At 43.7% G+C, this 17,568-nt stretch overlaps 1 protein-coding gene across 1 annotated transcript; it reads right to left on the reverse strand.

Moving 5' to 3' along the window:
* Positions 1 to 1,387: 1,387 nt before the first annotated feature.
* On the reverse strand, positions 1,388 to 6,967 carry LOC109745045 (uncharacterized). Its single transcript, XM_073504660.1, has 3 exons — positions 6,683 to 6,967; positions 5,781 to 5,912; positions 1,388 to 5,587 (listed from the first exon to the last, which is right to left on the reverse strand). Exons 1-3 carry the CDS (start codon positions 6,965 to 6,967, stop codon positions 1,388 to 1,390), a joined length of 4,617 nt encoding a protein of 1,538 aa, XP_073360761.1.
* Positions 6,968 to 17,568: the final 10,601 nt, after the last annotated feature.

The raw sequence follows: 17,568 nt of genomic DNA on the forward strand, positions 1-17,568 counted from the left end.
CTAACCACTGCATGTTATGTTTGATAGTCTCGAGTCATTAAAAGCATGCACGGCCACAACTCTTATTGGTTGATATGTCACGAAACAAGAAACGAGGAGGGAGTTAATGTACCGTGCCTAAGTGTTTTGGGATTATTTGGTTTTCATAAGATGACTTGTACATCTAGACGGAGGGCCCGCTAAAGTCCTTCCTTGTGAATTACAATTCTTTGAAACTCCGGCTAAACTCCTTCCTCGTGAATTACAATTCTTGGAAACTCCGGCTAAACCCCTTCCTCGTGAACTATGAATCCTTGGAAACTCCGACTAAACTCAAGACACAACGACACGAACAGACTTTGCATGTTTGTTTGTGCGCCAACATTAATGTTCTGCATAAAAAATAGATGAAACTAAAATAAAGCTCCCATTCCACATCTCAGTAGCAGAAGAAAAAATGCCCCCCCACAAAAAAAAATGAAATAATGCAGATTTACAATGAAACAATGCAGAAGGCTTCATTTTGAACGACAGGCCAAAACAATTGCGTGGCCAGACACAATGCCGCGTTAACATATTTCTGTCTTCGGAAAGGAAGATGATCACAGGCCTTGTTGTGACATCCCGGCTTAATATGAATAATTTACTCATATCAAAAGCTGCATCAAGCTCATCTAAGATGAGCCAGTCTAGATCTCTGGTGGTAATTAGACGTTACAGCTGGAAACCGGTGGTTGTGGCTGGGGCATTACACTTGCACACAATGAACTATGTGAATATCTACATGGAAAGCAACGGACAACTTTCTTCATTTTACACATGTTTTCAAGTGAAACCATCTAGCCTACAACTTAGGGCCCATAAAGCAATGGCGTGGCCAAAGAGATCAATCACCTGTTGTATGCCTCCTGTTAGTGAGGTGTAAAAATAGCAAGGCATGACGTACCACCACCATCATCACCAACTGATATCCTCCTGTTAAGAAGAGGCACTCAGTTATTCAGAAGATTCTACAATATTAATGTATCACCATTCCGACATCCAGTCCTTGTTGCCATGCCAACTACTCCCTCCGTCTCAAAATGTAAGACGTTTTACCATACTACCAGAGTGTGAAAAAACGTCTTATATTTTGAGACGGAGGGAGTAATATCTTCTATATCATGTTAGCAGATGAAACTATGGAGATTCCAGTCTTGCACGCACAAGGAACTAGAAGTCTATCCTTTGTTTATTTGTTATTCTTTGTAATTACTCAAGTTGCCTATGAAACAATTGTTTATTGCAGTTAACTGCCGTACAGATAACTAGAATGAAAAACATGGTTTTAGCTGGAGAGAACTGCATACTGACGTGTAATATAAAGATCTAAATAAGAAAAAATATTGCATACCTTCAGATAAACAAGCTAGCACTTTTCGTGTTCGCGTCCATGGATGCACAACCATTTGAGTCCTCTTACTTGCTTGCATTGTTCATACAGTTCAGAGCTACACTTATCGGCATCGAGAAGCTTGAGCGAAGCTGGAAGACCTTTTTCTGGTAGCGACATGATGCTCTCACATTTGTTTATGATCAAATACTGTAACGACGGAAGCAGATGCAACTCTGAGGGCAGCATCTGAAGATTCATCAAGGACGACAGCTCAAAACGATGGAGTGAGTGCAGAAGTTGTAGCGCTTCCTGCTGCCCATCAGTGAATCTCGTAATCTGGCAGCCCACATCGTGAGAATTCCGAGCAAGACCAATGCGGAGTTCCTTAAGAGATGCCAGGAGCCTACACACGGCTACTGTGAGAAAACTGGGTTCATCGATATGAAGTGTCTCAAGTGGTAAGCACACATGTTGGTCGGCAATTTCAGCCTCTTGAGCCATACGGTTCCATGCTGACACGAAGTTAGGAGCATCTCGAATTTCCAGACGTTTAAGGTTTCGAAGGGAGTTCAACTGTTCCCATGAAGACAATATAGAGCATTCTCTAATGTTCAAGCTCTCCAATGCAGCATGAGGATGCAACTTGAGAGAAACCAATTTTTGATTCTTGACCAGATGCAATTCAATGAGTAGTGGAAGGCACACTAAGCTGTCAAGTGTCGATAACGCGTCGCAACCTTCCACATGCAGGTGTCGCAGTGCCACACAAGACTGCAGTCCCAAATACTTCATGCTTGGGCAATACTTTAGAATCAATGTGCTGAGTCGAATAAGGGCCTGAAAACCTTCACATAAAGATAGCCAATGGCATTCTTTGATTACCAATGTGTGTAACGCTGTACATGAATGCAGGTAAACCGATGTTAAACTAGGACTGTGCTCCAAGTCTAGCTGAACAAGGGAGGTGAGGCTTGAGTGCTGCAATAGCATGTCGGGCAAATTATCGATCATTAAATTTACCAATGAAGAGGGAAGAATTATACAGTTGTCTGACTCTAATCCTGCTTGGAAAACCATGGATGTAAGAAGCTCGGCACAACCTTTTATAACCAGTTTTTCAAGGGAACTGAATTCTGCTAGGCCCTTCCTGCTCGAAAAAGCCATGTCAGAAGAGATGTGCAACTGTCGTATGCTCGTCAAACAGTGGACTGGGATGCAACATATTCCTTCTAGCATTGAATCTATGTCATTCGACGATAAGCCTACAGCCAGCGATGTTATCTTATGACAGTATGCTATCTTCAAGGTTGACAGATTGGGAAGATTAGCCAGCACCCTGGATAGTTGATTCCCGGTAATGTTGCACCTTGACAAGTTGAGATCTTCAAGTGAAGATGGGAGCATGTCTCCAGTTGTCAATGAAGAGAATACCTTGGGGCAAGAAGATAATGTGAACCTTCTTAGGGATATCAACTGCTGCAAGCTATTCCATGCAAGATAAGATAGATCTGGAGAGCTTGTAATCTCTATTTCTACTAAAGCAGTAAGATTATGGAATGCCAACACTTTCTCATCCAAACTGCTTAGGTTGGTATGGCCACTAATTGTTAGGGTCAACCCATCTGATCCAACTGCGTGCTTGAGACGGAACGACATGGGTCGAACTGAGCCATGATTTGAAATGTCCAAATCAGTTAATATTTTGCTGACAGGGAGTGCTGGTAAGTCTCCGGATCCTAGCCAATCATGTATATGAACTCGGTGGAGATTTGATAGTCGTTGCTCATTCTCCAGGCTACCGGAGTTCTGCAAAAATGGTAGTTTCTTCAAGTGATAACATGAAATAATTTCAAGAACTCGTATACTTGTGGATGAGCACTCTTCAGCTAAGATAGTGCAATTTGTCAATTGAGGCAGCTCACGTAGCTCCAACACCTCCAGGGTACCAATTACCAATTTTTTGATTTTAAACATGCGAACCAAGTGCAACTCTTTAAGGAATGGCATCTTTGCAATAGGTGGAAGGTCTTTCCAGTCCAGGCAATGCTCCAAATGAAGAGATTGCAACGATGTAAGTGTAAAATATGTGGTTAACCATTTGGGAGTAGCACCTCTATGTCCGTCAATTCTGAGACATCTGAGGCTTCTGGGTGGTTGAAATCCTTCAAGTACTGCTGTGTGAGAAGCAGCATTGCCTTGCATTTTATCCCATGACAAATGTAAGCCGGTCAAGTATACCTTGTCCTCAAGTCTAGCCATCATAGCCTCCGTTTTGCTCCCAACATTTCCAAGGTTATATATTTTCAGTGACCCTCTGAGCTCCGATAGAGTGCTTAATTGATCAATAGTAAATTCTTTTTTCTTGCTTACTTTGAAAGCCTTGAGCTCCTGAAGAAATTTCAGTTTCCCAACAGCAGCAATTTTCTCATGTAAATTCTCAAAGGCAAGAAAGTGGCGCAGGTTTACAAGATCGCTGAACCCTCTTGGTAACTCCATATGAGATCCAAAATTATGTATTATATTAATGTCAATGACCTCTAGATGGTACAGTCTACATATGGACTCTGGCAACTGCAAATTTGAAGTTGCATAAGCAGCACGCAGCTCCAGATAACGAAGATGAATAAATGCTGCAGGGTTACATATCAAAGAACTCAAATCATCAAACATCATTTCCAGCTTTAATACACGAATGGCTCTGAACTCATTGAATTTGTCTCGAAATGATTCAGAGAAGTCTGAGTCATATCTACCAATCAACATAATTGTGCTCACGTTCTTAGGTTGGAATGCACCAATTGCTTGAACAAATTCCTGTCTGAAAGATTCATTAGGTGCCATACTGCCATCTCCTTTTGGACGATACGCTGATTCTGTAACAACACTAACATGGCGAACAAACTTTGGTGTTTCTCTAGATCCTAGAGCATCTATAGTAAAACATTCATCAGAAGAAACCATCTGTGCTAGATCGTGAATCAGATCATGCATGATGTAAGAAAGCCCTGTTGGTTCGTATTGAATAAACCCACAGTCGACGAGCTCATTGAAGTAATCACGTCCTACATCTTCTATTCTTTTGCTTTCTTTGGGACGCACAAAACCGTGTGCAATCCATATGTTCACCAGTTGTTCAGCGTTGAAATGATAATTCTTAGGGAACAGTGAACAATATGAGAAGCACGGTTGAAGAAGGAAGGGCAGATGGTTGTAGCTAATCCTCAATGCCGGTATGATGTCTTCGTTGCTTTCTTGATATTTCCATTCAGTGCTGTCTAGAATTTTCCTCCAATGCTCAACATCAAGCTTTTTTCTTAGTAGTGTTCCAACAGTTTTAGCAGCCAAAGGATATCCCTTCAATTTCTCTGCTATCTGACGCCCAATATACACTAGCTTCAGTTGCTCTTTCCTGTTCCCAAATGCACATTCCTTGAATAAAGCCCAAAAATTCTCTTCCGTTAGACCGTCCAGCTTAATTTCATCCTTTGCGCCCGTCATTGCCGCAACAGAAAATTTCCTTGTGGTTACCAAAACCTTATTTCCCTTGACTTCAGCGCATCGAAGTGGAGCTAGGAATGTGTCCCATCGACTCAGGTCATGGTCTTCCCATATGTCATCCATAACAAGTAGTAACCTCTTCGACTTCACGCCATCCTCGACAAACTTTTGGAGCTTGGTCAAGTCCTCAATCCCCTCAAATCTATCACCATATAGGCATTCAAGCAAATCATGTGTAAGCTTAACCTCATCAAAAGTAACAGACACATAGATCCATAGACGCAGGATAAAATGTTGTGCAATGCTAGCATCGTTATACACCAAACGGGCTAAGGTGGTCTTGCCAACACCACCGTTTCCGACAATGGCGAAAACTGATATACCTTCATCCTTTGTTTCACTACACACAAGTGTGTTGACTATATGACTCTGCTCCTTGTCCCTCCCATAAATTCTGGGTTCAATAACAGCAGGAGTTGTCTCCCTGAAGTCTGTGTCTGGAGAGCCCATTCTGAGAGCAAGGGAGTCCAGCTCCTCGAGTTTAAGCGCCTTGCGTGCGTCACGTTGCATCTCATTGAGCTGATTGACACTGTCCGATATCCTATATAAGATCTCATTCTTATCTAGCTTTATCCATGGCGGAACAGAATCTGTGTTGTCGGGGCTGTACACAACAAGCTGAAGTTTAGATGGATCCCAGGCTGATGATCGATCAACAATACTAGTGTGGTTTTTCTGAAATGAATTATCAGAATTGCTGTCATGAGATTCTCCATGGTCCATTTGGTCCATAAGACTGTTCACAGTCTATCAGGTTCAGGAGAAATAAAAATATCAGAAACAAATCAGCTTAGAAGGAGCCTCTAGCTCCACTAAGGCTAAATGAATGAATGAATAAATAGAAATGGGAATTGGAAGCGTGGACAACCTTGTCGATAAGCTGAAGGTTAGATGGATCCAAGGATAATGATGGATCGACAATACTAGTGTGTTTCTGCTGAAATGAATCATCAGAATTGCTGCCATGGGATTTTGCTTGGTCCATAAGGTTGCTCATATACTAACAGATGAAACAAAAATGTCAGAAACATATGTACTGAAGAAGGCTAAGAGATATACTAAGGCTAAATGAATGAGTGAGAAAAAAGGGGAATCAGAAGCGTGGACAACCTCGTCGATGGCGCCGGCAGCCTCCGCCCGTCCTTCTTCCCGGATGCGGTGGTAGTCCAGTTCGTCCAGCAGCGTGTCGGCCCGGAACACCTCGCGGCGGACCTCCTTGAGGAGGAAACCCTGGAGAGACCTGTTCTGCAGCTCGCCGCCCGCCGCCGCGGCGTCGAGCGTCCGCCTGGCGCCATCGAGGGCCGCCGTGAGCGCCTCCACCTCAGGGGCGATGCCGGCGCGGGCCGACCAAGCCTGCAGCGCGCAGGCGGCCGGGACGATGGCCTGCGCCGCCGTATCCATGTCCGCCACCGTGGGCTCGTGCGGTTGTTCAACAAGGAGAGGAGAAGACAGAGAACAAGGCGAAAATTAGTCCGTGCTATCTGACCTAGATACTTCCGCCGTTTTGGCAGGATTGCTTTCGACGCATGCTGTTGTCCGTCTCTCTCTTCAGTTGTTAACTAATCTCACCCCGGCAAAACCAAGGGCTGCCATGTATGTACTGACCGAATCAAGTATCCAGGAGTGGATCTACTTGTGACATGGACTTTGAGGGTAGATTCAACTGTAAATTGTACTCTTACCTCTTCCGTTCACAAATGTAAAACGTTTCCCAAATGATAAGTGCCACACGTTTGGCACGAAAACGTCCGGTCCAAACGCTTTTCACACCGTCCGATTTACACAAAACGAATCTTGATATGATCTGGTGCCAGTCATCGTTTCAGAATAGTTCGGGCAGCGACCAAACCCAGCGAACGAGAAAACCTTATCCTCGCACTTGTCAATGCTCACCCAACCCACACAACCACACTCTGTCCTGTTCCCCTCACCTTTCGTCCTCTCGCACACGGCAGTCCCCTTGCACCCCGGCAAGATCCCCGTCCTCCGGTCACCCAGCTCCACTGTCCCAGCTGTTTCCCAGGGTGGCCCGCACCTCGGAGAACTCCGCGACATGAGTGCATTCAGCACCCGCCCCGCCGGGGCGACCTCTTCCTCTAGGCGGCCCGACCTCTCCGGGGCGGCGTGATCTCTCCAAAATGAGAGGGCTAGAGACCGCTGGGCTCCCATCCCCATGCCGCGGCGACCACATCTACCCCCACGCCGGGGAGCTCGTCCCCTTCGTGGATGCGCGGATCCACGAGCTCGCCGCTCTCGAGTGCATCCACACCGCCTCGGTCCTTCCCCACCTCGCCGGACGTGCCATCATCCCCGCCGAGGTGAGTCACTTCCTCTCCCCCCCTTTGCTTACATGCTCGGACGTAGACGCTCACGTCACTCGAGACCATGTCTTTCTGCCATGGACAACATTGGCCTACAACACTCGCACACACACAGGCAGCAGACCCCACGCGCGTTGGCTTAGTGTGCGATGCCCGCACCCCTCGCACGCCTTGCCGGTGGCTCCCGTGGTTGTGCTGTGCGTCCACGAAGGTATGAATTGTGCATTAGAACTGCCATTAACTTGCTGTAAAAGTTGCCATGTGATATCAGTTTACAAGGCAAGACAAGGAAAAAGTTCCCATGTGGTTTATTTTCTAATTGCCATGCCTATATGACAGAAACTGCCATCGCCCATTTTTTTTTTGAAAAATGGAAGTTGCCATGACAAGGTGCTTAACTATACAAAACTTGCCAGGAGCAGTCTGGACAAAAAAATGCCGTGTTGTTTTAACTTGCAAGGATTGCATGGAAAAAAGCTTGCTCACAGTTTTTTTTGTTGGTTCAGTAGATGCATCACATTGTATGGGGAAGTAGCTGATTTTTTTTCTAAATTTATCGTGAATTACGTGCCGTTTAATTGGATATACCATGGGGAATCCACTATGAATTGCATATTTGTGTATAGGTTCCATCTTTTTGTGTTTACTGAATAGTTGCCATGGCAATTTCTTTTCATACGTTTTTGGCTACTAATTTCCTATACCATGGCAAATTGCTATTCAATTGTCAGAGATTGTTTTTCGCCATGTCAAACTAGATTGTGTGTAAACATAAATTTGAAGCATACATTTTTTGTTTTATTAAAAGTTGCCACTGATAGAACCCATTTGCTATGTTTTCTGATACACCATGGCATTTTGGTTTTTATCAAAAGTTGCCATGATAGCTTCTAATCTACATCAATTGACATGACAAATTTACAATCCTTTTATAGCTACCATATTTTTGTTTAGTAAATATCTACCATGACATTTTTTCAATAATGAATTTGCCATGTTTCTCCATAGACCATGGCAAATTTATATTTATTTTCAGAGATCATTTTTACCATGTCAATGTACCATGGCAAATATACCACATGAACCATGGAAACTTTTTCATAACAACCCATGGCAAAATTGTGCTTCACATAGACTGGAATTTTGTTTTTATACACACAATTGCCACGACCTGCATAGCTACTTCTCCCATTCTTTTCACATGGCATGGCAATTTTTTCTTTTTAATGTTCCGAAAAATGCCATCAGATGGTATTGGAATTTTTTTTCTTTTATGGTATGTTTTTGCCATGGCAAATTATGATGACAAAGCAAGTAATTATATTGAAAAACACTGTCAGAGTTGCCATGGGCAAATTATTGTTTTAAGGATAAGTTGCCATGGCATTTTATCCTTTTTTATAATTTGCCATGGAAAATTATAAAATCGAAAAAATATGGCAATTTTTACTTTTCATTAGCCATGGAAATTTTTCCTATATTGACAAGGCAAATTTGCATATAATGCCCTGACAACTTCCTTGAACCTCTTCTTTTTCTTTTGTAAATATTAATTTTTATGTTTTCCATGTCAATTTTATCTATTTTTCCACATGGAAAATTTACCAATATGGACCATGGCAACATGGCAAATCTTCTATTGAACGGGACCATGGCAAACTTAGTGTATCTTTCATGGCAACGGTAGTTTATGGAGCATGGCAAATTTTCATCCTTCTTTGCAACATGGCGAAATTTATTTGTGAACAGGACCATGGCAAACTTAGTGTACATATCATGGCAAATGTAGGTTATGGCGCATGGCAATTTCTAATTTAATGGAGCATTGCAAATTTTCTTCCTTCTTTTGCAACATGGCAAGTTTTCTTTTTTTGAACGGGACTATGGCAAAATTAGTGTGTGTATCATGGAAAATGTAATTTACGGAGCATGGCAATTTCCAATTATATGGACCATGGCAAATTTTCTTTCCCTTTTTTTGCAACATTCGGGACCGTTGAAAATTTAATGTATGTATCATGGGAATTATATTGTATGGATCATGGGATTTTGTAGTCCATGGATCATTATATATAGAAGATTTTCTAACAAAGTTGCCATGGCCCCATGGCAACATTTGTTTTACTCACGTTTCTCGTATAATATCATCGCAATTTTATTTGCACCATGGCAAATTAAGTTCAAGCATGGAAAATGTAGTTTATGGATCATGGAAATTTTCTAGTTCTTTTGCAACATGGCCAAAGTTACTTTTATTTTTTAGCATGGCAATGTAGCTCCTCCCCAGCCTAGACGCGAATAAGATGCCGAGCAGGAGGTCCTCCTCCATGACGACAACAACACCGCTCAGGCTGGAGGCCGAGGCATCCGTGACGCTGCTGGTCGGCAACGACGAGGTCGTGCGGTGTTGCCTCAGGAGACCGATTTGCCCTGTGTCATGCTCCGCTGACACTCGGCACCATTGTCCTGCAGCTAAGATCCCATTTCCCCAACATCATTGTGTACATTTTTTAATATGTAATTTTAGTTTTTTGTCTTAGAATTGGTAGTGGAAATCTATAGTTGCCATGGGCATTTCCAGTATCCATCGATTTTTGCAAGTTATGATATGTGCCCCCCATTTTTGCATTTTTGCAATGTTCTATGCGTAGGAAGAACATTTTTTTCCAAGACAAATTCTCACAGATTATCATCTCTGCAATATAATCATTTCGTTTATCAATCTTCTTACATTTGAGAGGTGTCATGGCAATTTTGATCCCACTTTTACCATGTTAAATTTTGGTCTATAGATTTGGGCTAGCATTTGTAGTTATAATCAGTTCTTGCCATGGAGCAAATCCATTTTATGCACCGATGGCTAGTTGATATGTGTCCCAAATGCAATTGTGCCATGTTCGTTGCTTAGGGGGAGTCAACCATTGTTTGCCATGGCAAATTTAGGCAAAAATACCACTTTTCTTTGCGGTAAGGCAAAAATACCACTTTTGTATGGGCACATGGCATTTTTTTGTTTTATGGACCAGGGCAAATGTAGTCACAACAAGGCAATTTTCTCTTTTTTGGACCACAATTTTCATTTGTTTTTTCAGCCATGGCAAAAATTACTTCTTTTTCCCCATGGCAAATTTACCTCTATTTCTATCATGGGTAATCTACCTATATTGCAATGGCAATTTTACTATAACTTGCACGCCAAATTCTATTTTTAAATGCTCATGGCAAATATCTACTTTCTATTTTTTCCGCCATATCAAATTAAATTTTCTTAACAATGGAAAATGTAGTTTCTTGTCATGGAAAACATGAGAAACGTAGTTTATCAAGCCCATATTTGCCAGCCTAGTTTGTGATTTTTTATGAACATTGGCAAATTAGTTAAAATCTGAGCTTTTCTTTTACTCGGCTTTATTTTTCCTTTTCGGTTTTCACAAGAGAAAGGAGCGATGGAAGCGTACGGGCTGTGGGGCTCCTCTACGGAACGAAGACGTTCATTCTGGTCGATCTCTCCTACAGAACGTTCGGTCTGGGTGGTCCCAGACCACACGTGTGGTGAATATTGGCGTCCAAATGTTTTAGGTATTTCAATATGGTCGACTGAAATCAGAAAACAAACACACTAAAACATGTCCATAAACATCTGATTCGGAAAAAAAGTTAGAACATCTTATATTTATGAAGGGAGAGGTAAATAGCAGCAGAATAAATCTTTATCTTTACCAAATTATCAAGTCATTAGTGCTTCTGGCGGTACGTCATTGTTAATTTTGCAGAAAAGTCCCTATATTTTGGGATATTTCAACCGTCAATCCTTTTTAAAGTGGCTAATCTGAGATAACATTTCGTTTTTGCAGAAAAAATACCATGTAGTTTGGTATATTCATCCAATAGTGCTGCTGCCGGTGTCGCGGCGTCGCGTGGTTGAGGACGAAGGGCACGGCCTAGCCAAGGGACGACCATGGCGGACAACAGGCGGCCATATTCGTGCGTTCTACCGGCAAGGACATGACCTGAGGCGAGGAGCGGTGCCGGAGCAGAGCCATGGCAGCAGCTGGTGCTGCGAGGAGACCGGCGTGACGAGTTGGTGGAGAGGAACGTAGGCAGCCGGATCTAGGCGTTCTATCAGCGAGGACACGAGTTGGGCGAGGAGTGTTGACCGAGCAGAACCATGACAGTAGCGGGCGTTGGGAGGAGACCAGCGTGACGAGTTGGAGGAGAGGTGGCTGTCGTAGAATAGCGAGAGGCGCTTGGGTAGGAGGCCGCAAAGCGCTGCAGGAGGCTGCACTCGCTGGTGGAAGTGGCGAAGGTCAGAGTAGATGGCCGGCGCGGCAGTTGGGGATCAAGAGAGACGGAAGACGAAGAAGAGGGTGAGGGGATCGCGTGGGGGTTGGGCACCGCTCGTATGAGCTTCTCCTGGGTGGCGGTGCGAGTGGAAGAGAGGAGCGGATCGGGAGGCTGCGTGTGCGTGGGTGCTACACTGCTAGGTTAGATAGCTATGCGGCTGAGCCTACGGGTAGATGGCCCGACGCATTTGGGCTGTGTTGGCTCCCTCTCCTAACTTTTCCTGTTTTTTTCTTTTCTCATTTACGGAAATTAGAGAGAAGGAAAAGGGAAGAAAAGAAAAAGGTAGATGTTTTAGAAAATGTTGAAACTTTTTACGTGGCGCCCAAGGTCCATACTTAGGCCCAAAAAAGATGTGAGGTCAAGTATAGAGCTGGGTATTGAGGCATGGTGGGGTTGCCAAACAGAGCTTCCAAACTTCCTTTTGCTTTCTTATTAAGACGTGACACTTGCACCATCGATACACTGTGTCTGCCAGCGTGTTCTTAGGTAAAACCCGTCACCCGAGATCCCAACGGGAGAACACATGACTATATCCGAAACAACAACTTTTGAAGCTTTCAACTAGTTTATCTCTATGCAACATCCCTCCTAGCAGTATGCTCTCGAAATGGTTGTTAACCCCACCAAGCAAGCTAAAAGGCATGTCGTATGTGTGGTATCGAACGTCACAACATCACAAAAACTTCAACCTACTAGCCCCTGTTGTCCACATCAAATTTCTTATCCTACTGGAAGCATCTGCCCCCACCCTAAACAAAGAATTGAGGGTCCTTCGCACCAATTCCATCAAAAACTTCCAAAAAAACAAAGTCCTGACTTTGGAGACCTTGTTTCGTGAAGGGCACATTCTCAACTGTCCCGAAGACCCCTCTAATTATGTTGTACACTTTGCTTATGTTGATGATGTTCTTCGGTAGGTTCCGGAGCAGGACCTTTATGTACACGTCAATGTATTTGTGTGATGGCCAGTGCATGATCTCCCCACAGTTTGGATCAATATTCAAAAATACCATTCGATTAACTGATTTGATCACTTATCGGTGTGTGACCACTAAGATTACAACTTATCTTTGCTATTTAACATTTGTGCTAATTTATCACCCTGACAAGAGATTAATCGGCCGGGCCCCGTGGCAAGAACCCCAAAATAGGGCCTCCTGTCACTAATTCCAGCCGACCGATAAGTGATATCCAGCCGACCGATAAGTGATATCCAGCCGACCGACACACTAATGATGAATGAAGTCTGATTAATCTCTAATCTCCAGCCGACCGACACACTAACGATAAGTGATATCCTCAACATTGGTTTGGAGTCATGACTTGATTATGCTTCACCCGATGCTTCGTTATGTACCACCCATTATCTGAAGTCCTCAGCAGCCTAATCATCGCGGGGAACTCGCAACGACAAGACCTTGTATTCTCGCGAAAGGGCTTCCCCTGGTCCACATCATTTCCAAGAACAATTTTAGCATCACAAAAAATCTGGAGCAAATTAAAAAGAAGTAGCAAGGCAAGCAAATCTGCCTTTTACCGAGCAGCCGCAAACAATCACCTGCATGGTCTTCTGTTTTCGTGGCGATTCAACCGGCTCTTCCTGTACCTTATGCCGAACCCGTGTTCCTAGGAATACAAATTGTAAAAGTCGTATGCCTCAGTCAATGAGTCAAACATTGTGCCCAATTCCTGTTTTTTTAAACGAGGGCTTAATTAAGAAGAAAAGAATTACCCTATTAATTAACGAAAAACCGGGCAAAATCCGGAAATTCCGGATTAACTACTTCGTATCCGTCTCTTTCTGCGAAACCCTGTCTGGACTTCTCGAGAGCCCCCATCCTCGCAGGCACGACGTGCACTCGCTTGGATTCGCTCCCATGCGAACCCTGCAATAAAAGCAGACCCATCAAAAGTCCCAAAATGCCTTTTTCAGGGAAACGTCAACAAAGGAGGTGCACAAGACAGAGCATCAGTTTGTAGTTTAATATTGGCCTGGATTTGTGACACTACACCATCAGAGCGAACACTGATTTATTTGCAGCCAAGCCGATGCACGGGCACGAGCTAGAGTTTTCTTTGCCTCAGAAGAGCGCACACCAAGGGAAAAATATGCCCCAAATCAACAGCATTATTGATCGTGATTTTTTTTTTTTGGAGAAATCCAGAATGGAGAGCAGTTACAAACTCTCTAACTCTCATCGGCGACATCCGTCCCATCGTCACACACATGGTTTTCCCAACAGATTATGCTGGACTACACTTTCGGGCGGGGGGGGGGGGGGGGGGGGGGGGGGGACTACATTTTATTTTCTTGGTAGTTATGCAGATGAAGGGAATTTCTAGCTACTCATGGTTAACCTGATAAAACGACCAGTCGGAACAAATCGATCCGCTACTTAATTGCTGTAGCCCACATGAACCACTCATCTAGCGCCTCGGTCAGCAAAAGAACCTACTGCTATCGCCACCCCCAGCCCAGGCCACCACCCCAAACGAACAATTTTTCATCCATATACAGAACTAAACGCAATTTCTGATAGTCAGCAGCAAATGCCAGACCATGTAAAACAGACACGCAAAATACCTTTTAATCCACTGAGGCGTTTTTGGATCTCCGCAGAGCGCCGTCTCTACTGTCCTCGGCCCCACTATTGACGATCGGCAACCTGCATGCGAAAGCAAACACCGAAAAAAGCACATCCGGCTCACGAACGGGGGTGTATGTTCATGCCCGGCGCACAAAACCTAGTCCCTCCGCCGCCAACGCACGATGGCTGCTGGGTGGCAAAGGACGGGGGAGCCAGCGGAAGTAATGTTTTGAGGACAGCGAGGGACAAACCTGCAATCGCCGGGGCACGCCCATGGCGGTTGCCATCGCCAATCCAATCGCCTCCTCTCCATCCCCTAGGGTCCGGAGAAATTTCAGGTGATACCAAATTTCAGGTGCTACCATGATACAACTTTCTGGGTCATTGGATCTTAGATACGACGGCATCTAAAGAGCTATTATACCTATGCGTAGTGTTGAAACTTTGAATGACTTTTTTGTTAAATGTTCAAGAACTCCCAGAAGCCGTCGGATCTCAGATCCAACGGCTCCCTGGACCCCGTATCATGGTAGCACCTAAGCCTTTGTATCACTAGATATCTTCCCGGTCCTAGGGTCCCTCCCTGGATTTTACACACACATCGCCCTTTTGTTTTTAATCAATGTTTCCTGTTTAGGCGGTCTCGCAGGGAAAATCCTCGAACATGGTCCAGCTAGACTTACGATCCTGGACTAGCGGCTGGCCCACTGTTGTGGGCTGTACGGGTATTTGTATGTATTGACCGCTTCCTACGTCCTTCGCGTACGTCGCCAGTGGGAATACTTTGTTTTTCACAGCTCGCACACTACCCCATTCAATGCTCAAGCACCTACCGATCAAGCCAATTCGACAGCCCAGATATAGTAATATATGCATGTATGAGCCATATCGCATCATTTTCATGCCAATTTCAGCTCAGTTGGCCAACCTTTGCCATACACTATGTTCGTTGCCCAAAACTACTCTCCGTTCCATGGCAACGGAGGTACACAAGGATGTATACAGGTCAGGCCCTCTGCGGTTGAGGTCATACCCTCCTTCCTGTCTGTGATGTTCTCTTGCGTAAGGTGTGATTAAGATTGTTGCAAACCCTCGACCAGGTGCTCCAGGACGCTTATATAGAGTGCACCAACATTAAAGCTACAACGGCTGGTCATAAATGTTTTGTGTAACGGCATATTAAAAACCGACAATTTCTTGCCATTACTGATAGTAACTGAAATATTAACCAACTAGTGGAGGCGGCTTATAATGTCTGTGTTTAATGCCTAGTGGAACATCCACACGCAATGCCTCCTTCATTGCTCCTGACCGTGGGCCTGCTGTAAAACTGACGGCTGATAAACCTACTGACGAGAGTCCTGATTGACGGGCAATCAGGCTAGCGATTGTTTTCGGACTGGTGTCCACTTCGACTAGGACGCCACCCCCCTGTTGTTGTTCTTGACTTGGCCCTTAGCATACATGGGCTTGATCCTACATTGGCCTTTAGTTTGGCCTCCCCAATGGTGAATTACCTCATCAGGTTGATTGTCACAATCCTAACTAATTACTCATAACTTATATTATAATATTGGAGACTAAGAATTCAGTTTTAGATTTCTTTTTGTTGTGCTGCATGGAACTTTTTTTTATAATCCACAGCCGAAAACATCGACAATAATAGAACAATTTGTTGTGGATATGAATTATCATATTAAATCCACTGAAATGCAATCAAGCCTACAACTTACGTGCTTTTATTAAATTATTTATCTAGTTAGAGCTGTGGTTGTTGAACTCAATAAACTCTCCACTACACCCACTACTTTTGTTAGCAATGATATGCCATAATAATGACATACTTGTATATATACATAATTACTTAATTATTTCTCACACAATATTTCTCAAGTTTGTAGAATATATTGTACTTCCCTTTTTATGAAGAAATTTACGCAATGATATCCCCTTGGAACAAAATAGTATCTCACCATACAATTGTGATGGAGATACACTTATTTGCAAAAAAATGTGACATGAGTTGTTCAGATTGCTCCACAAAAGGAATAAGAATAAGATGGCCAAGAGAACAAGGCTGGTCAGTGTTGAGGGGCCAATGCTAAAACTATTTCTAGTAGTGATTCAGATATGTATGGTTGGGCAATACAAGCACCTATTCCCTATGTGGGCAGGGCCGGCCCTGTGTTTCAGGAGGCCCTAGGCGAACTCGAGGACATGGGCCCTTATGTCCTAATACCATATATATGTATCCGTGTATGTGCTACATAAACTATATATAACTTAGTAAGAGTAACTTTCAACCACACATCTTTAGTTTAAAATTTGACTATAATAATTCGATTGACTCCATCGACTACAATAATAACCAAATTCAAATTAACTCCATCGACAACAATAATACTAAAAGGATAATTAAACTTTAAACTCATTGGACAATGCCGATAACTTTACACCCATGAACTTTTCTGGAACACATATTACCGCTGAAAGCTAGTAGCAAGGCTAACTATTATATAAGCAAGACACTAGTTCGGCCGCCCTCTATCCTTGTGTTGGAAGCCTTGCGTGTATATATATTATATATCGCATCGCCATCACCATGTGATGTTATTTTTATGTTGTTTCAGCAAGATGCTTTATGGAAATCATGTGTAGGCCTGTTCTATACTGGGCGATCATATAGATTTTTAATCTATTGTTTAGCTAAATAAGAATCAATGGAATATTGTATATATCATTGTTCACATTCACCAACAACATACCTACGTATCTCATCTTGGATGTAATTTTTTTCCGAGAATCTCTTGGCTGTATTGTATGCCCTGACATATACTATATCAATTGTATGATTATTAACGGCAGCTCTCCCCGGCCCAAAAATCCTCATCGACGGCAAATTCTATGGTTAGCTTCTCCTCTCTGAAACAATCAGAGTTGAAATCTGTTCGGCAGGATAGCCTCTGGCTGGGGTCGCTCGAGTCGGCCACAAAGACATATAGCACTGGTGGCACATTCAGCTGGTCGGACATTTAGTCCCAGTTAAGCAAGTCTTGCCGTCGCAGCCGAGCTTGGGAGACAAGCGCTGCGAACTGGTACACACGGTATCACTTGGCGGTGACAGTTTTGCTGTAAAATACTCAAACTCCAACTCTACAGCTTCTGCGAGTTCCTCCAGGGCAGCTTCCCCAACTCCTGAAATTTTACACTCCGTCCATCATGGCAGCCAGGAGTTCAACTTCAAGAGTTTTCGTGTTTGGCGTGGCTCCGGGCACAGAGTTGGCGGAGCTCGGAGCCAGAGCGTTGCCAAATGCACCTTAAGATACGTGTGCCTAAATATTAGTTTGCAGAAAAAGGGAAGATAGGGGTGTCGTGTTAGTTTAACCACATGTCATTCTTGCAG

Source organism: Aegilops tauschii, chromosome 7, assembly GCF_002575655.3.
Source record: "Aegilops tauschii subsp. strangulata cultivar AL8/78 chromosome 7, Aet v6.0, whole genome shotgun sequence".
Classification (NCBI taxonomy): Eukaryota; Viridiplantae; Streptophyta; class Magnoliopsida; order Poales; family Poaceae; genus Aegilops; species Aegilops tauschii.

Coding starts and splice junctions, on each gene's coding strand:
- LOC109745045 (XM_073504660.1), bottom strand. CDS start 6,967: ATGTCGCGGAGTTCTCCGAGGTGCGGGCCACCCTGGGAAACAGCTGGG. Junction 5,913..6,682: donor CGTTTTGTGTAAATCGGACG/GTGTGAAAAGCG, acceptor TTCATCTGTTAG/TATATGAGCAACCTTATGGA. Junction 5,588..5,780: donor ACCTTCAGCTTATCGACAAG/GTTGTCCACGCT, acceptor AATTCATTTCAG/AAAAACCACACTAGTATTGT.